Here is a 21,217-nt window from a genome sequence, read left to right as displayed (position 1 = left end):
AGTTGCGAGCATCGTTAAATAAAACATAATTTACAAGATACATATATTTTAAAAAGGCAAGTTTTACTGTCACAGATTTACGTAATAATCTAATAAAGTCGTGGAAGTTTTTAAACGGATTATCTAATTTTTTTGCCAACGCACTCTATTTACAACACACGATGAACACGACCCTCGTGGTGAATACATAATGATTATACTATTGACTTATAAAACTGATAGAAGTTGTGACGCAAAAGGGAGAACAATATTTCTCAGAAGTAAGTCCACCTAACTGCAATTAACCAGTTGAAAAACTAACATAATTGTTACTTAGCATTGATATTGAGGTTCACAAACGAATAAAATAATATCAAATTGCTTTCCTATTTGTAATTTGTTCTTAGGCAGATATGAAGCCCCTACTTTTTGTCTGAGAATATGTTGTACTGGCTGGTACGGCCGAACACTTCCTTGCTTGTATGATTTATAGCGATGTTAGGGAGAACAGGAGTAGGCCTACCTTTCAGTAAATAATATATTATATAGGCCTAAACCAAGTCTTTGAAATGGCTGCATGGTCTAGACCATAAGCTTGTCACACAGACGACCCCGATTCGAGCCCCCGTTTGGGCCTTTTTTTCTTGTTAGAAGCGAGGAAACGCACTACGACTTGAGGTCTACTGTGCACTCCCCTATATGGGATGAGTTGCGTGCCCACCGATCCTCTACGCGCACCGACCTAACGACTTGACCCCCTTAATGACCGGTACCTACTGCCAACAGAGTCCATGCACCACTCCTGCTTCGGAAACCCCTCCCCCCAAGGCTCCCTTAACGGTCCGAGACGGAAGTCCTCCCCCGAGAAGGTCTGCCCCGGGTTCCGTTGCAGACGCTATCCATCATCGCATGAATACAATCCACGGAGACCGGTCGAAAGAGCCAGCAGCTTCGAATGGCCGCCTGTAGAGCGATCTGAAAACCAGACGAAGTAACGGGATGATGAATGAAAGGATGATAGGGGAGGAAAAGAAGTGGCGAAGATGATTGGGGTTCCAATCGCCTGATAAAGTTACCTGATATTCATCCATAGGAGTGAGGGAAAAACCCGAAAAAAAACCTCACCCAGGCAACTCGTTCCGACCGGGAATCGAACCCGGGCCCGCTGGGTTCGGAGTTAGTCTCGCTAACCCTCAGCCACAACTGTGGACCCGTTTTTCTGGGGATTCTCCCGTTTCCCTGAGTTACTAATCAACATAATTCCTTGATATTTTTATTCCATCATTCCATAGCATTCCCCATTCACCGGCAGGCGACAAGCTTAGGGATCTGATCTAGGGACTACCTGCACGAAACTTGGATACTCAGCGATCTTCAGTGTAGTCAGCTGATGTGGAATATATCTAGGTAAAGGAATTAGCACACTGAATCAGCAATGGTTGCAGTGCGGGTAATAACAGTTGCGTCTGTGACAACACTAGCGCGTTGGTATCTATCCATGTGGTTCGGGTTCGATCTCCCGTCAGGTCGTAACGGAATTTGTGGTGGACAAACAGATGTTGCAGAGTATTTTTATTGGAATACACCCATTTACCTCGTCCATTCTATCGACAGTATCCACTTCTCATCTCATCTCATCTCATCTCATCTCATCTCATCTCATCTCATCTCATCTCATCTCATCTCATCTCATCTCATCTCATCTCATCTCATCTCATCTCATCTCATCTCATCTCATCTCATCTCATCTCATCCCATCCCATCCCATCCCATATATCATATCATATCATATCATATCATATCATATCATATCATATCATATCATATCATATCATATCATATCACATCACATCACATCATATCATATCATATCATATCATATCATATCATATCATATCATATCATATCATATCATATCATATCATATCATATTATATCATATCATCTCATCTCGATCATTTGAAACAGTTAAAAATAGATTGGGGTGAAGTTTTGCTAGTTTTAAAGATTTTCGATGATATAGGAAGGGACTGGAGCTCCGGACCCTGGGGCTTATCAGATACTTGTTTGGGGATAAGGCAGAGGCAGTATGTGACACTTGCCAGCATCGGATTTACGAATGCCACCCAAGTCACCTGCTGAACTTGGACGTTCGTCGCATTTATAGGGCATACAATGGACCAATAAGTGTTAAATTTATGGATCCGTACCGGGTGCGGCTATCGAAAAGCCAAGTCAAGTCAACCTTTTATGTTGAGGCCTTCAAATTATGAAAAAGATTTGTACAAATTATTGAAGTAAGAAGTGAATACAGTTGCCTCTCGAAATATTACAATTTTTCCCTCAAAGGGAGTTTGTCTTAACGAAGACTCAATCAAAAATTACCTTGGTATGTTTCTGCGATATTTCTGTCTTATTTTGTCATCGGTAAATACCACCACTAGGTTTTAAGACACTCCAGGTTCCAAGACATTGGTCTCAATTCGTAATCCTACACAGAATAGAGCTGCAGCAGACACATAGCTGAAGAAAGAGAGGCGAACGAAACACAACGGAGAGATTAGTTTTGCTATTCCTGGTTAGTTTATAGGTTGTAACGCATTGGCAAATAATTTGGGAACAAGAAGAGCTAATAAGTTTGATTGTGAGACTACAATGTGGAAGAGAGTTATTTTGGTATGATAAAGTTTTGAAATAAAACATAACTATGCAAATCTACCTTTGAGGTAAAGCTCCCTGTGAAGCATAGTTGAATATTTCAAGAGAAAAATTGTGTTCCCGGGACTTTTGAGCGCGCCAACGCTCTACCGACTGAGCTACCCAGGAACTTCACCCGACATAGTCTCAATTTTGTCCTGAGATCGATACCCGACCCCGGAACAATTTTTTCTTTGAAATTATAAAACAAAATTACACGAGTCATGACTCATGACTAATCTAGCACCGAATAATGTCATATGAAGATATTCGAACTTACTCCTGTTTTCCCTTTTGGAAAACAAGAGAATGGAGTCAGTCACTGAACTGGTTATCCTCCGATTTACCTCTTTTGAGATCTCAGTCCTAAGCATTTTAATTAAATGAATTATAACATTACCATTACCGGTTTAACTTTATACCTCTTAGAATATTTTTAATTATGCTCTACACTTCTCCAGAATCTGGAGTTAAAAGGCCATACTATAGTTATGTCGTACAAATCAGCCATCTCATTTCATAAGGTCAGAGACTTGAAAGAACACACTGCATCGATTTACAGAGGAATATATTGTACTTTACTACTTGAGTTGGTTTTGTTACTTACTATAATTACTTATTTGGAAAAATGATCTACTATATTCTAAATGCAACAATGATTCCACGTTTCATTCACTACTTCTAATAGGTATGACCACGGTTTACAACCCGCGCACACTCCGAATGCTTCTCCCACTACATGACGTCATCAAGTGCGAGTCACAGGTAGGCCAAATTCTCCCTGACAGCATCTTTCTTCGATTACGTGTCTTTTATTATAAATTTAAGTTACAAAGTTACAGATAATAAAAAATATTAATAGTGGAGAAAATAACAGTGTGTACAAGATGCATTCAGCGGTGAAAGTGGTCTACCAGCTTCCTCAAAAGAGAAACAATTACACATGATAACTTTTTCAGCCGGAAATATTTTTAAACCACTGACTAAGTCTTTCCTATACAGCCACATCAGTCTTCAAAATTGCTTATTAGTCTGTAAGTTGCTCTCTCTCTATCCCCTCATCCCAAATATTGTGAGAGGAGCGTGTGAGAGAGAGAGAGGGGGGAGGAGTTGGAGTTGAGGTCTGTATATATCGCTGACATTCTTCTTCACAGACATCTTGGACTCGAGGCTCCGCAGACGCTAGGAAAAAAGTCAAGGTAACTCTTTATGTCGAAAATACTGAAACCACAATGAGAAGAAGCAGTTGATTCGTCGTCACCACTTGGAGCAAGCAGCGCATCACAATACTAATACAGATTTCATCATCTTTAAAAAATAAAAAAAGTTTCTTTTGATACTAGTCTACTTGCCACCAGCATCTGGCAGTGTCAACAGAGAGACGAAATTTTATCCTTCGAACGAGCAAAATAAATAAGATTCAATAAATATTTGTGATGAGAACTATCTCGCCCGTCGACCACTCTTCTCTATGTACACTATGTACAACCAGTTAAGTAGTGCGACTGCGCCGTACAAAAATATCGTCCTCGCTTGCAACGCTATAAATTAGTAACTTAAGTATGAACTCAGGACGCGGGCCACCGCGACCAGCAATAGTCACTTGGACGTCCCTATTGTCGTCGACGAAGATTCTGAGGCCCTGGCGTCCCTCCATGTCAACGTCGATGAACCAGACTTGACGTTAATATGTGCAGCTGTAGACGAACGCGATTCGAGAGCTTCAACAATGTCCGACGTTGTCGAAGAACGAGGCCTATCAGTTGCGACAATGTCTGACAGTGTCGAGGAACGAAGCCTGTCTCCTGCAATAATGTTCAACAGTGTCGAGGAACGTGGCCTGTCTCCTGCAACATTGTCTGACATTGTCGAGGAACGAGGTGTGTCTCCTATAACAATGTCTGATATTGTCGAGGAGCGAGGTTTATCTTTTGAAACATCGTCCGACATTGTTGAGGAACGAGGTTCATCTCCTGCGACAATGTCTGATATTGTCGAGAAGTGAGGTTTATCTCCTGAAACATTGTCTAGCATTGTCGAGGAAGGAGATTTGCCTTCTGTGACACTGTCAGACATTGTCGAAGAGATAAGTTTTTCTCCTGCAACACTGTCTGAAATTGTCGAGGAACGTGACATATCTCCTGCGACAAGGTGTGACATTATTGAGGAACGACGTCTATCTTCTTCAACAATGACTGGCGTTGTCGAAGAAGGAGGTTTTTCTTCTGTAACAACATCTGATATAGAGGAGGAAAAAGGACTGTTTCCTTTCACAATGCCTAATATTGCAGAGGAATGAGTTCTGTTTCCTTCAGAAATATCTGATATTGCCGAGGAATGAGACCTGTCTCCTGCGCCGATGCTCAACACTGTCGAGGAGCCAGGCCTGTTTATTGCAACGATATCAGACACCGTCATTGACCGCGATTCGACAACGCCTGATGTTGTCGAAGTGTTCGTCCAGCACGGGATTATTGTCGAAGACGATGTGGCTGACGAGATAGGATTCGTTGTCGATATCGTTGAGTTTGACGACTTCGGCGTCGCCCGAGCGGAGGATGCTGCCTCTCCTGTCGTTGTCATGGCTACCATATCTCTTTGGTTCTCAGTTCGTGCATTGTCCGGGTCACCACCACTACCGAACTTCTTTTTCTTTTTCTGTTTTTTCTTATTCTGATTTTTATCGTCTCTGAGTTTCTTATTGCCGTTTCTCGACTTCCGCCTCCTCTTAGCGGCCTCTAGCCTCTGTTGGCACTCCTTCTCTCCCTCCCCCTGATGGCACTTCTTCTTGCGCTTACCCCCCACCTTAACCCCTTGACACTGCTCGCCCTCCTGTTCTCCCTCTCTGCATCTGCGCTTCTTCTTCTTCCTCTTCTTGCGACGCCGACAGCGGAAGCGGTCTCGGCCGGTCTCGTCGGTGTCCTCGGACTCCGCTGCGGCGCCCTGCGCCAGGCGGGTCGGGTGCAACTGCGGACACAGATGATGGTAGCCGTGGTGGCGCAACGGGTGCTGTGCCAGCGCCATGCCGGCCAGAATTCCCACGTCCTTGTCCTTACGCAGATGCTCGCGCACGCGCAGAATACGGTCAGCCAGGTCCCTGACGCGTTCCTCGCCGACCGGGTGCAGCAGTACCATGGCGTAGCTCGACAGCTTGCCCAGAGGAGCGTGGCTCGGAACCTGCACCTTGCGGGAAGAGCCTCGCTTGTTGAGAGCAATGTACAGTGTACGCCTCTCGTTGGAGTACTTGCTGGAAGAATACTTGTTGTAACGGTGCTGCTCGAACGTCTCGTTGAACACGCAGTCGCCGCTGAAGTTCCTCTGCAACACCCAAAAATTACAAATAACTAACAGTTAATATCCTCATAGCATCACTGTACAACTGTTCAGTAATGTATTTTCCAGCTACGTCATTGCATGGATCATGAATGTCTTACAACTCAACTGTACTTCGCGTTGTTTTAGACAGTTTCTGTTAACAGTTTACGTTAGTCTAAATGTTGTTATTTTCATGTATTTTAACCAAAGTGAAATACATTAAAGTCGCTGCCACAAATAATAAAAACAATGCTTAAATAACACTGAAAATATTTGCTTAAGCCAGGGGTGTAGTCGTGAGTATCAGGATGTTTCGCGAAAAGTTTATCATTATTTATTATTATTATTAGGCGTATTATTATTATTATTATTATTATTATTATTATTATTATTATTATTATGGTAAAACACCGACAAGGCGCTCTTGAAGGAACGGCGTGTAAATTGCGCATTTACAGGGACTGCGTATTAGACGATTATTCTAATTTTGGCTTATATACAGTATCTATTATAATTTTCTTATCGAATTATATTATTACACATTACATAATGGGGTAATACTATACTACTTACAGTATTACCCCAAAGAATTTACAGTACCGGTACTTAATTCTTTCTAAAAAAAAAAGTATTTTACAGTTGTTTCCTGGTATGTAATTCATTACAATATTTCCAGAATTAACGGCCGACTGACGAAAGTCTTCGAGAAAAAGGGTGTAGGGAAAATGGGGTTTTTGTAAGTATGTAAGCTTAAGTGCCCAGGTAAATATTGTATTGTTATTATTATTATTATTATTATTATTACTTGTATTATTACCTTATTATTAGTAATGCCGTTGTTATTACAGCCTACATAGGTCTACTACTAATCTATACTTATAAAATACAAAGTTCACTAAGAAACAAGTAAGCCAAATTATTATTATAAAACGTAAAAATAAAGAAACAGAGACCTCCAAGCTTGTAGAAAAAAGTATCGGGGCGGCGCTCTCGTGTGCTCTGACACGACTTCACTCCTGACTTAAGCTTGTCTTTACAAAGGTAACGGCGTCGAATAAAACAACATTTATTATAATTTAGCCTAAGCAAACTAAAATATTAATTCGGAATATGTTCGATATATAGTGTTAAAAGGTGTGTAATCAAGATGTGTAAACTATTGTTAGACTGATGGAATATAACAACCAGAGACGGTTCAGTCGCAATGGTCCGAGTGCATTTCTTACTTTTAAATCAAAAGGATAGAGTCAAACAATCTTGAAATTCTATCGGTTTAAGAAGCTTACTCAAATCATTTGAGTGGTATTTTTTGATCTCGAATCATAAACCCAAACAATTTGGTAGGCTATAGTTTTTGCCTTAATGAATCACCTTCATCGATTATATGACAAGCAATATCTTATTCTAGTTCTCACTGGGATTTACATCACAAAGTCCCAATCTGTGCATGCGTTTCGTAAGAGTATAGTGTCTTGTCAGTGAATCCGTAATTTTTGGGGATCATTATTTTACTCGTTGGCGTGGAAGCAGTATAGGCCTACAATAACAAAAAAAAAAAGGCTCAAAACGAACTGGAAATTATTAAACTGCTCCTCCTTTGCTTGTCCTGTAGCCAAGACGGTAGCCCTGTTTAGAGCAATCTATTCTGAAAGTAATATATTCGTAAGAATTTATTCAGAGTCGGTTTTATTGCTTCCGCCGCGGACATGCAAATAATGAAGACTGCCGGTTCACAAGGCAACTCATTACGGAGATAATGAAACTTCAGTTCGATGACTTGGCGTAACATTCCGTGACTACAATCATCCACTACAGGCCAATCTCCGAGTAGTTAACTGCTAGACTTTCTTTCAACAGTTCTCGTACAATGTCTGGACATTACAATGCCTTTCATTAGATTCGAAGTCAGCGGTTCAAACCCGGCCGAGGAAGTTGAATTTTTAAGGAAAGAAATAATCCTTAGAGCGATTTTCTTCAGAAGGTAAAATTCAGCCTCTTCGGAGCCACAGACTTTCGGAAAGTGAAAGAATTCTGACTCTAAATAAGAGGGTTAAAATTACTATACTTGGGAAGGTCTATGTTGGCAGAGCTACCTGATGTCTTGGGAAGGGTCAGGGAGGGTGAGTTGAACTAATCCTATGACACAGACACTTGTATAACAGCACTTCCTCTTTCTTTCCTCCCTCTCCCTCACCAGCACATCTGGAAAGGTTGTCAGTGGTGGATGTTATTACAACTATGTGTTAGCGACATTTTTCAGTGTAGTTTGAGAAGGTGCCTATAATCATTTTATAATTAAAATGTTAGAAGTGTTGTGCTTTATATTAGGTCTACTTGTCCTAGTGTTTGTGATTCTTGGTCTATGAACAAGAGGAAAGAAACTGCAGTCTGACGCCAGGGAAATAGTGTACAATGTACATAAGTTTTTCGTAGAGGAGTATGATGCCTTGAAAGCCGGAAATCCTACAATAAGCGTAGCGAACTGCTGCTGCGTGTGGAGTATCTGAACGCACTGTTTACCGTATCCTAAATGAAAAGAGAGAAGCAGATGAATCAGGATGAAAAGTGTCAACTCCGAGCAAAAAGCGGCCGCAAAGAACTCCCACGAAAACCAATACAGACTCGTTCACTGCGGCCGCCATCAAGAGGCAGATTTACTCCTTGTATAAAGCTGATTTCATTCCGAGTGTGGAAGATATTCGTGATGCTCTCGATAAGTCTGGGTTATTTTCTGGCAGCAAATGGTCGGTATGGGAATTACAAAAAAACTTAATTTCCGTTACGCTAAGAATAAATTCGGACGGAAGCTTCTGCTAGAGAAACCCGACATAATTGCTAAGCGATTCCATTTCTTAAGGAGGATGCGCGACTTAAGAATAACGGCCGCCGTATAGTTTACCTGGACGAAACATGGATAAACATTAATTACACGAAGAGCAAAATTTGGGTTTGTGACGATAGTGACATTCCTCTGAACGTGCCCTTAGGAAAAGGGGGACTATTTATTATTGTGCATGCTGGATCTTCCTCTGAATTTATACCAGGAGCCTATCACAGTTTTAAGTCAAAATCTACCAACGATCCCTATAAGGAAATGAACGCCGTTAATTCCAAACATTGGTTCGAAAACAAACTCCTTCCGAACATTCCACAAAACAGCATCATAGTAATGGACAACGCCTCTTACCATTCTGTACAGTTAAATAAAACTCCCACTTCTGCATCTTCTAAATCAGACATGCAGTCTTGGTTACGTCAGAACAACATAGAGTACGACCCAAAGGCGACAAAAATCGTACTGTACGACATAATAAAATTAAATGGTAAGGTACGAACTGGATACCTTAGCTCAAAGTGAACCACACCGACATACCGTAGTACGACTGCCACCATACCACTGCAATTTTAATGTCATTGAGTTCATCTGGGCACAAGTGAAAAATGATGTCGCTAAACACAATGTATCTTTCAAATCCAGTGAAGTTATAAAATTAGTTAAGAAGCGTTGTCCAAGATCACGCCAGAGAATTGGAAAAATGCGTGTGAACATGTTAAAAGGGAAGAAGATTTTTATTGGGAAAGGGATGGAATGATTGACAAGGAGGTGGATCGTTTCGTAATAAGTTTGGACTCTGATAGTGACAACATGAAAGTAGAAGAATCCGCCACTGGATATACAAATAATTTCATGGAGGGTTTCTGTCTCTTGCCATCATCCCCCCCCCCGCAGAAGACCGGTCAGCCACGGAGTGAGTGAGAGGTAAGAACTATATCATTCTCTGTCTAAATTTCTCTGCCAACTAAAGAATTCTATACTATAGTAATTTCCTCTCCAAAACTTCCTCACCTCTGACACCGAAGTGCCAAAGTGATCTTTAGTCTAAAATAAGAAAAATAAATAAAATAATTCCTGCGAAGTTTATGAACAATGTGCACTTAGATGGGATGTGTTCACTGACGCTTTTGGATAATCTGAATCGCCTTAGAGTCTTCTTTCTTTATCAGTTTCCTTCAAACACATGATTCTTCGTTACTTCGTCTTTATCAAATTCCACTTGCTTACCTAATTTTACGACATTACACCCAGGGATATCGTGATTATTTTGCTCGAATGCTTCATAGAATGCTACGTACTTGTATGATCCAACGAAGATGTTCTCATAGGGAAAAATAGTGTGATACATCTAGTTTCCTGCTGTTACTGCATCAGTGATAAGAATGTTTATGCAGAAATGCCAATTTTAGTAGGCGATCAACTTCATTTTTCCTAAGAGTAGATACAAGCTCAATTTATTTTCATATTTAGAATATTTCTTTAAAACACTCTAACTTAGTTCGTCTCTTCATTTTTATGTGATCCATTCTTGAACATTCCTTTATTGAGCATAGCAATTCCATTTCTAAGAACTTTTAGATCCATTACCCAGTACTGTCGTTCGTAGAAAACCTCTATTACGTTGCTTTTATACCTTGTCAGCAAATGCTGACATACACTGATATTTTGATAACTTAATTTCTATGAACAACACACCGCAGAAAATATTATCAACAAAATCAAGAAAGAAAAAAGAATCCGAGTAGATCTGAGCTCATTATTCATTATTTAAAAAAATGAAGTATACTTCGCTTAAAACCTACACAAAGCAATTTGAACATTACATTAATTGGAATAAAATAGGAAATAAAATAAATTTCCAGACTCAGAGTCGGAAATCTTCTAACAGGACGTCCCAAGAAACACTGACACTTACACTCAGCAAATCCTGAAGAAGAAAAAGGCCAAATAGTCAAAACCGTACAGATAATGATAATGACGATGACATTTATAATGAATTATACATATAACATGAAATTTCTCTAGGTATAGGCTCTAAATATATTCAAATAAGAGAATACGAAATTTCGAAATCATTCTAATGGGCACCACTTACTATCATCCACTTATAGAAAGACATATCTAAATAAACTTATTTTCAGGTTAGTTAGCTAATTTTTTTCATAATTTATGAATAATTGGAGCCCTATAGTCTCTACCAATTTGTCGAACAGTGATAATTTCTCATTATAGGGCTTATTCCTTTGAGAGAGAGAGAGAGAGAGGGGGGGGGAAGAGAAAATGAAGCAATGAAGGGTGGAGATTATTTATTTACTGATTTACTTATACACATATTTATTTATTTACTTACGTATTTATTTGTTTATTTATTTATATAAACTTCACGACAAACAGAAGCAAGCTTCCAATTATAGGAAAGAGAAATATATAATAGATAGTCTATTGGAATATCTTCTATTATTGCCGATAATCAACACAATAATATAAAGTTATTTTAAAATTACTTAAACGAGAATTATAATACACTTGTTCATAATTTAAGTAGTTAAGGAAGTATAATTGTTTTTAAAATTATATGGATTTTTTTATTGACAAAATGAAATCTAGTTGAGAATTACAATCTAAAACTAGTGAATTGTAAGTAGCCTACTGCATAACAAACAATAGAGAATTCTTGAAGGAAAGAATTCTAGAAACTGAAATAACAAAACGATGAGTAATTCCGTTCTTTCTACATTGAACTGAAAGAATTTAAGCAAATCACAGTTATTCAGTATACCATTAACAATCTTATATAGTAAAATTTGGCAATTTATTAATCGTCTTAATTTCAAAGTTTTATAATTAAATTTAAAAAATGATTGCGGGACATTTACTTTTAGTAAGCCGACACATGTTTTTTTATACGAGTAGGTAACGTAAAAATCGTTTCTGTATCCTTTCTGTACATGCATCTGATGTGAATGGAACTGAGGTGACCATATTACAGAAGTATACTCAAGTTTACTTCTAACTAGAGTTTTATATAAGGCAGTGGTCGTTAGCATTCGTTGAAATGGGTAACGGGTAAGCAGTGTCTCGCAATATGCACCGTCGTCGTGCGGGAGAAAGCATCCCCGCCAACAGCCACAGATGCTCGCTGGTGCAGTAAGAGACCTGCGGATAAGAGACGTTAGCCCGAGAGTGCATTGTGCTGATGATCGCTGATATAAGGTATCTATAGTATTTATAAATTCTTTGAAGTTTCTGTTTATAAATCTTAATTTTCTATACTCATAATTTATCATGTGATTTAAGTGCGTTCTAAAACATAAGTTATATTTGAAGTAAATACCCAGATCCTGAAATGATCCTACAATATATAGTTTCACATTATTAATTTAATACGAATATTAACTAATTACCATCCTCTGATTGAGGTTCTGGCTGATATGTACATCTATTATCAGGCAGTACATCTCACTCGACGATATGTGTCAGAGGAAGAACAATTTGTTTGTATACAGGTGAAGTCTGACTAGTGTAAAATGTAGGTAGTCGGCGATGTATGCAATGGAGGGGGAAAGGAACTGGCCACCCTATCCCATTATCTCCTACCCTAGTTGCCACATAAGTGGTGCCTTCTTGGTATCACTTGCGAGGTTCAGACCTGTTTTCGGACAGTTGACTAAACAACAACAAGAAATAATTATCTTATTTCTATAATACGTCATCAAACACCATTTATTAGGATTTAACATAAAAAATACGCAATCTATATAGTCTGTCGAAATCTTCTTGCAGATCAATACCGTATTGTTGTTTGGCAATTATCATTTAACATTATCGGCATATAATACATATTTGGAGTGTAAACTCTATTTAGGCAAGACATTGATATAAAGTAAATAGAACAAGGGACCAAGATTGGATCCTTGGGGTACACCTGAAGTTACTGTGAATGCTTATGATTGTACTTGATTGAATAAAACATACTGTTGTGTGGAAATATTTAATAACTCCATATGATGTATTTTATATATTACGTAATTATTCAGGCATTATTATTATTATTATTATTATTATTATTATTATTATATTCATAATAATTATCATAAGCATGGACACGCAGTGAATTGCTAAGATTAGACCATTTCATTACTGGACTAAAATATTTAAACAGTAGTTTACATGTGGTAACAGTTTATGTTAATATACTGTTTCTGAAGGAGAAAGAGAGTAAGAGAGATTCTCATCTGTGTGTTTAGACTGATCTGCATAACATTTAAAAGCAGGAAATTACTGATTTTTAATTCCATTTTTATATTAAAATTGTTGTGACTGGGTTTTTAACTCTTCTATACCTGGTTGATGAAGACGTTTCTGCGTTCTCCCACTCTTAACATTATTAATAATATTCTATTTTGAGATAGAGATATGGTGATAGGTGGTGACAGTGACGAGAATAGTTCAATTTAGACATTATGCTTGGAGTTTACTTGCTGAAAGACAGAATTCTTTCTTCCAGGACATAATACGAATACTAATGATTTTATTGTATTAAAATAAATAGTTACCGGGGTTTAAACATGTGAAAGTCGGATCTAATGTTAAGCATGGTTCTCTAACCACTAGGCCACCGAAGACTGGAGGGAAAAGTTCAACCCTTACAATCGCTTAAAATATGAATGTTTTAATTAAGACTACAATACATAGTTACATGTGACAAAATTTAAAGTCAAAGTTTTAGAAATTATCATAAAATGGCCCCCACGCGAACATTTATAGAATACAAAGTATGTAACAGAACGTTTACCTTTGAAAAATGATTCCTCTAACAAGTCAAGTTCACATGAATTGTTTATTTTGTACACTAAAGTGTGAAAGAGATTAACCGCGGCGAATGCTGTGAAAAATACGACATAATAGCATAACTAACACAAAGTGAAGCCATCTCGTTATTATCAGGATCTCCTAATATGGCGACTCTATTACAACTACGCTGAAGACTCTGAGGAGATTCTCAGTCTGCATGCAACACAATGGCGAACAGCTGGCAGCGTCAACAAAAGACCAACGCTTAACATGAACTTCAGATTTTTTCTCCTAGCATGGCAATAGAGAAACGCAACAAAAAGCTGAACGTGAAAGTATGATCATCCAACATGCCGAGATTACAAGTTGTGTTCTTTGGTGTCGAGAAAAAAGCAATTTGAGAAGTATTTTCAGACTCGTGGCTAAATGTGGTTGTCAAAGCTGATACCAGCCATTGATTTCTGCAGGGGAGTATTTTATTGGCAGAATCTCTTGATGTTCGAATAAAGAGGTATTTTTTGTATGAAATTCTTTTGTCCAGTCGACCTGGTTGGCGAGTTGGTATAGCGCTGGCCTTCTATGCCGAAGGTTGCGGGTTCGATCCCGGGCCAGGTCGATGGCATTTAAGTGTGCTTAAATGCGACAGGCTCATGTCAGTAGATTTACTAGCATGTAAAAGAACTCCTGCGGGACAAAATTCCGGCACATCCGGCGACGCTGATATAACCTCTGCAGTTGCGAGCGTCGTTAAATAAACCACAACACATCTTTTGTCCTCCATTTTGTCCTCATCTCAAGGACTAAAATACTGTATGTTAACATGCTGAAACTAAATATCTGAATTACGACATCTGGGATCTCTTATAATTCCAGAATCAAGGAATTTGTTAGGCCTAAAGTAGCGATGATTTCTTTTTATTTTTGGTTAGTTGACATTTTCACACAGTCCTTAAATAAACGTAGGCATATTCAGTTAAGTACTAGATTCAACACGTAAGCCTTCATTAACAGTTTCCTTAAACTTCGTAGCATTTTCAGAATCGAGTAAGTGGTATGGATCCATGGTGTAAATAGAAAGGAGTGTTTACTGAAGTCATTATCAACGTCACAATACTACTCGAGTAGCAGAAACAGATTGACATATTATTAGAATAGTATTATTAAAGGGTGTTATAATCTCCTTGTTTCCCGGAGACGGAAGTTAAAAAATTTTTAGGACTAACAATTGCATTAAATACTTCCTGTAATAAGCGACTCTTTCGGAGCTCAAATAGCTAAAATCTTCGGACGGTGAATGAAGTAATCAGTGCAAATCTGACCTAGAGCTTTGTTCGCCACGAGTATAAGATTTTAATGTCATTTGATTCTTTGTTCTCCCTACTCGAAGAAGGATATTAATTACTCGTACTTTTTATATAATATAATGTAATATAATATAATATAATATAATATAATATAATATAATATAATATAATATAATATAATATAATATAATATAATGTTATGTTATGTAGTATAATGTTAGGCTATGTTATACAGAGTGATTCACCAAGATTTACCGTCTTTTACGGAGCTATTTCTGAAGACATTTTGAGCAAAAAATGTCATATAAACATAGTTCCTATTCTCAATATTTTCAGAGTTACACTAATTTAAATTTGTTTGTAAAATACGTTTTTTCTTTAGTTTGAAGGTAAAAGAATAATACACATAAAGAATGAACCATTCAGAAGTATCATTTCTTTAATTGGCAAGTATTATGAAGCTGTGAACTCCTTAGTTGCTTCGTACAGACATCTTTTTCTATTTTTAACTAGAAAACTACATTATTCTTACGCACTTATCACAAAAATTGTTACAAATCACACCACTTCCACCGGTTTAATTATTTGCAGTTCAATTTTGCATCCTAATTTACAATCTTGGAGAGTTTACGACATATTTTAAAAAATGTCGCCATCCGCATGAGTACACTTGGCCGCACGCTTGTGAACGGCACTCGTCGCTTTACGTAACTGCATACGGCTGTCTTTGATTTCCGTAGCGCTCGCGCTGGCTGCTGACAGCATGCTGACTAGGATCACGCGTTCACAGCAATGCGTTCCAATAACGAAACGTAACTCTGTAAATATTGAGAATAGGACCCATATTTATATGACATTTTTTGCTCAGAATGTCTTCGGAAATAAGCTCCGTAAAGGACGGTAAATCCTCGTGAATCATCCTGTATATATGACGTAGCAATACCACTTTATAGTGCATATACTTGAAGTCTCACTAGTGTAATGTAGCTAGTCGATGATGTATGCAATGGTGGGGGAAAGGAACTGGCCACCCTATCCCATTATCTCCTAGCCTAATTGCCTGTCTTCTTGGTTCAGACCTGTCTTCGGACACTTGACTAAACAACAGTGTATATACAGGGTGTAAACAAAAAATATGTCAAAACTTTAGGGACACATTTCTCACATGTAAAGAATGAAAATATGTTATAAAGCTTTATTTCTTTCTTAGGGCTCGTTTTATAAACTTTGCTTACATTATATGAAGCGCAAGCTATTTTGTTTTTGTGTGGAATGCAATCACAGCTACTGTGTACATTACACCCCAAACCAGAACTGTGGGAAACGCACAGAAAGGAAATGTACAGTACACTTGGTCAAAATGGAACTGGCCGGCGTCTGAGAGATAAAGTTCGAATCGGGTGTTTCCGTGAGCGCTCGGGAGAGCCAGACTTTGTTAAAAAAATTGCGTATATTCTTCTAGTAGTTATAATGGGGAACACAACTATTAATCACTAAACTTTTCCGTGAAAATAATTCATATAATGAGATTTAAAACAGTGAATATTGTAACAAACAGTATATACTGTATAACAGGTTGTCAAGTGGAGTGTGACCATTTCTCGTTACAATGCCGTTCTTACTGCACTACTACTTATAGCGTAGTGATAGAGCGTTAGCTATTTGTTCGTGAGGTTGCAAGTTCAGATCTTCGTGAAGCTACTAAACTTTTTTTTTTTTTTTTTTGCCTTTTAAATGAATCAGTGAAAATGTAACAGGATTTCGTCTTTTCTTTATCCTTAGAAGATTTTTCACTTTATTATTTTTTTCGTGTTAATAGAAACTTTTGACGCTAGATGGAAGTAACACTCAAGACGACAATTAGGGGCTTTCATATTAAAATGCTGTGTTAATGCTGCTGCTGCTGCTTTACACTCTATTGCCTAAGGAACATTCAGTAAATATGTTGATGGTTAGATAATTGACAATAATTAATTTGCAAGTTGTGCTACAGGGAATATGATTATTATGCTATCCTAAATCCGTGATCATGAGAGGTTAAACGTAGTAATTGTAAACAAGAAGAAAACCCTTAATTCTGATGACAAAATATATCCTGATTTTCTGGAATTATAACCACAAAGTTTCACCAATTTTGTAATTATCTGTAACTAATATGAAGTAAAATAAGCAAAATTATATGACTATATTACACTAAGACGAGTTGTAAAAAATAAGAGAAAGGACAGAACAAAAAATTCTCTACGGAGATTCGAAGCACACTGTGGACGTAGCCCAAATCAGCGCCTTGTATTATGGAGTTAAGTAAAGCGGCGCACAGAGGTTTACGGTAGTGAACTGCGCGCTCACCCGAAGGGACTTGGAAAATTTTAACTGCTCAAGAGGCCGGCCAGTTTCATTTTGACCAAGTGTACATCACGCCCACCTGAGCCTCACCTCTTTTGTAATAATGACATTCTAACCAGAGGTAAATAAGAGAGTCTAACAGATTATTCTAGTGTGGGCTTGTTGCTACACGACAGCTATGACGACATTTCACACTACTTTGCGCATCTTGGGCCTACAATGTAAGCAGAGTTGTAGAAAAGGAGCGCTAACAAGGAAATAAAGCGTTTCCCAACCCATGTTCCTGTAACATATTTCATCCTCTACTTGTGAGGAATGAGTCCCTAAGTTTTGACATACATTTTTGTTACACTCTGTACATCTCCGACCCCTACGTCAAGCCCAACCAGCGATCCAACACTGACTCACTGTGGCAGCCTCTCTGGCACCTTACAGATAGCTGATACCCAAAGTATTGGGCTAAAGGCGATCTCCGATTCGACGTCTTGGCTGCGCTGATGCTTTATGACAAGCGACAAATCTCGCCTGTCCATAGCACAGAGCACGCGACGATGCTGATGCTCATCTGTCGCAGAGAGCAGCCGATGTCGGTGTGTTCCGCGACTGGCTTTGTGCAGACCAGCCAGCCCGCATGTCAGTGGAGGAATGCGGCGCTTTTGAGCGCTATCGATGGCTGCTACATAAAAAGAACGCAGCGGTGAGGAGCCAGCAAGGAAATTTGAAGTTCCTGAATAATTTGTTTTGCTGAATTCCAAATCACAAGCTGCCTGCATAATGCAAGCACCGGGTCTCGCTTTTTGCGAGAGACAAACGAAAAGAGCGCGCGGCGAATTTCAAAAACAGAGAAGAATGAGGATCGACAACGCATGCCGGGAATGTCAATAGCGTCTCAACAAAAGCTTCTCCCTCTCTTTCACCAAACTCTCTGACCCATTTCAGTCAATTCTATTTCTTATTCACGTTCAGAACAGTTTAGCGTCTGATCCGTTGATCTCATTACATTTTAAGTAGCATCTGTGGGATGTATCTACTGTATCATTTCAATATGAAGGAAAGGACGGAAGTACAGTGGACAACTGTTCAAACTTTAAAATAAGCAAAACGTATTTAGGTAGCATAATATTGTGATAGCAATTGTAGGATATTTAAGTTAGATACTCCCTTCCATACGGACTGGGTACTTATTCTTTACTTTCTTCGTGTCAAATTGTCTGAAGCAACGGTTGTTCGTCCATTCGTTCGTTCTTAATCGTCATGAAAATGCGAAAGACTTAGGTCAAAGGTCTCCGTTCCTAAAGGGATATTAGGAATGGAAACTAATTTAAATATATGATATAAACTGCAAAAATCTGATTATTTAGCACTTCTGTGAGGAATCATTAAAGCATACAGATTTGTTTTCAAAATTCAAGTTCAAATTTACTTATTTAACACATTAGGTCATCACTACATTAGGCATTGCAGCCCAAAAAGTAGAATCTCGTGCTCTAGCACAAACATTTATGGCAAAATCTCTCCAAATACGTGTTTTTTTTTTTTTTTTTTTTGGAATTATGGTATATTTGCAAACGTAATATATTTCCAATAGATTGTTTTAATTTATCTACAGCATGCTCTGCAATTCCTGAAGTCATCAAGGGCTTAATTTCAAGCAAATTTTAAGATAAGATACTGGTATAGTGATTAGTCACTTAGCAAAAACTATCATTTTATAAAAATCCTTAAATGTGAGTATCCTCTATAATTCACTATCGCCTGCATTATTCTAGTACAAATCAGAAACATATATAATTGCTCAAATAGTGTGATGACTTCAAAAGTAAAATATATATGAGGGGCAGTCAAATGAAAACGGGTTAGATGCCAAAAAGTATAATAGATCATTTATTACCTCAAAACTAATCTCCAAAACTCTTTATACATTTATCCCACTGCAAGAAAAGACGATCAATCCCATTCTTGAAAAAGCTTGTGGGCTGTCTACCGAACCAATTCTTTACCCAGTCACACATGTCTTCGTACGATGCAAACCGAAGTCCACGAATGTCTTTTTTCAACTCTAAAAAAATGTGAAAATCGCATGGGGTGAGATCTGGGCTGTAGGGGGGGGGGGGAGGTTCAAGCGTTTCGCAACCAAATCTCTGAATTGTATTCCTCACGGAGTTGGCAGTATGTAGGCGGGCATTATCATGAAGATGGATAACGCCATCCGATATCATTCCAGGGCGTTTTGGCTTAATGTCGTATTTCAGTTTCTGTAAAGTTTCTTCATATTGCTGTGCATTGATTGTGGGCCCCATGCTCGAGAAATTCAACAAGCAGAGGACCCCTAGAACCGAAGAAGAATGTCAACATGACTTTACTGGAACTTGTGTGTACGGCTGGGTACTGTTGTTAATAAAGAATGAACTACCACTCCAAGATGTACTCTTCCACTCGAAAGCAGCTACAGTACGACTCAGTTTTATAGAGTTGATGTTTTAACTTACATTTATTTATTTTACATTAGTTAAAATGATTATTGTATTTTAACATTTTATTTAATTATGTTCTATTTATTTGAATCCTAGATGTTTTTTTTCAGTGGAGTTGCAAGAATTAGGAGACAACGGGGAAATATAAAAGGAAATCACGTAGAAAGTTGGTTTTTACGGAAGTAGACCTAATGGTGGAGTAGATAAAGGAAAGACTCGCTAAAGGTGAGAGCAAAAGATCCATTGCATAGGTTTTTAATATAAACGATGCGAACATCTTTGCTTGTCCTCTGTGTTCTGAAGAGTATACGGAACCTCCTGATTGCGACTGGATAAAATGTGACCAATGTAATAATTGGTGGCATGAGCACTGTTTATCATGACTGTGAATAAAATTGATTTGTTAAAGTTATTTGTGATCTTTGTGTCTTTGTGTGTTTACTTTTCGTTCTTGTTGCTAAAATCTGCCATCAGCAAAGTGATTTAATTAACCATAACGTTTGAATTCATCTCTATTGACAGAAGAAATAAAATGATGATATACAGATAACAGTTAAAATAAATATAGTATATGCGTACTCTTGAACTTTACTCCCGCGTGCTCTTATACCATATGTCATCTAAGAGTTCGTATTTTCAGCAACTAATGTAATTAATTAATTGAAGAAGAATTTAATATTATTTTAAGATTTTTACAATGTCCATTATTTTGTAAACATAACTCTATTTTATATAAAAATTTCACATGTGTTAACTAAACCACTAAGCAACTAGATCTCAAAATCCATAAAATGCGTACTTTCACCCTACTTTCTCCTACCTGTCATATACTGTACGTATTCCGCAGCCAGTCCTAAGTCTGGTGAAGCAGGAAGGCAAATGTTGCGAGCTCCAGATTGTTTTTAATGTGCGCTGTTGTTTTGTTTATGAGTGCGCTTCGGCTTTATTTAATTTCATTTTGGATCATAAAAAGGTAAGATGTACGCTTATGATATCACTGGTCCTCCACGGCGCTTAAAGCAAACAAAATGCTGGGAAAACCCAACGCACTGCCTGCTACACTGCAAGCTTGCGGTTCAGTAAGACTGCGGTAACTTAGATTTGACTCTCTCTATAAATTATATCTCGCGTATGCGAAGCATGTTTTGGAACTACTGTGCTGCTGTTATACTGGATCAAGTTCTGCATTAGATAACGCACTGTTATCTGTGCGAGCTGTGACAGCGGTCTCCCAACTTTGAGGGCTTGCCGCCAGTCTGGATGACGCAACAAGAAGGGCCCCGGGCATGGACACCGGGAGTATTTTTAGCGCAGAATGTATGCAGTGGTTTCAATATTTCTTAACCTCGCAGACAGAATTGACGAGTATAAATAATATGGCATGAACATGTTTTAAAACTGGAATAAACAGAACACCTCGCCGGAGTTTGTTTATAAATCAAGAGAGGTGAGTTATAAAGACACGAGGAAAA

The 21,217-nt window shown here is 38.2% G+C and overlaps 1 protein-coding gene across 5 annotated transcripts in view; it reads right to left on the bottom strand.

Annotated features, from left to right (window-relative positions):
• The window catches only part of LOC138696396 (calcium uptake protein 3, mitochondrial-like), a 1,041,982-nt gene that overhangs the window by 423,215 nt on the left and 597,550 nt on the right, over positions 1-21,217 (bottom strand). The window contains exon 3 of one of the 5 annotated variants that reach the window (XM_069821300.1): positions 3,228-5,994. The exons of the other annotated variants lie outside the window; for them this stretch is intronic. Coding sequence (XP_069677401.1) covers positions 4,276-5,994 — 1,719 coding nt within the window. The 3' untranslated portion in view covers positions 3,228-4,275. Of the gene's footprint in view, positions 1-3,227; positions 5,995-21,217 lie in introns of those variants that run through there. 5 annotated transcript variants of the gene reach the window in all.

This window comes from Periplaneta americana, chromosome 3 (genome assembly GCF_040183065.1).
Source record: "Periplaneta americana isolate PAMFEO1 chromosome 3, P.americana_PAMFEO1_priV1, whole genome shotgun sequence".
NCBI classification, from domain to species: domain Eukaryota; kingdom Metazoa; phylum Arthropoda; class Insecta; order Blattodea; family Blattidae; genus Periplaneta; species Periplaneta americana.
This window is presented reverse-complemented; position numbering and strand designations above follow the sequence as displayed.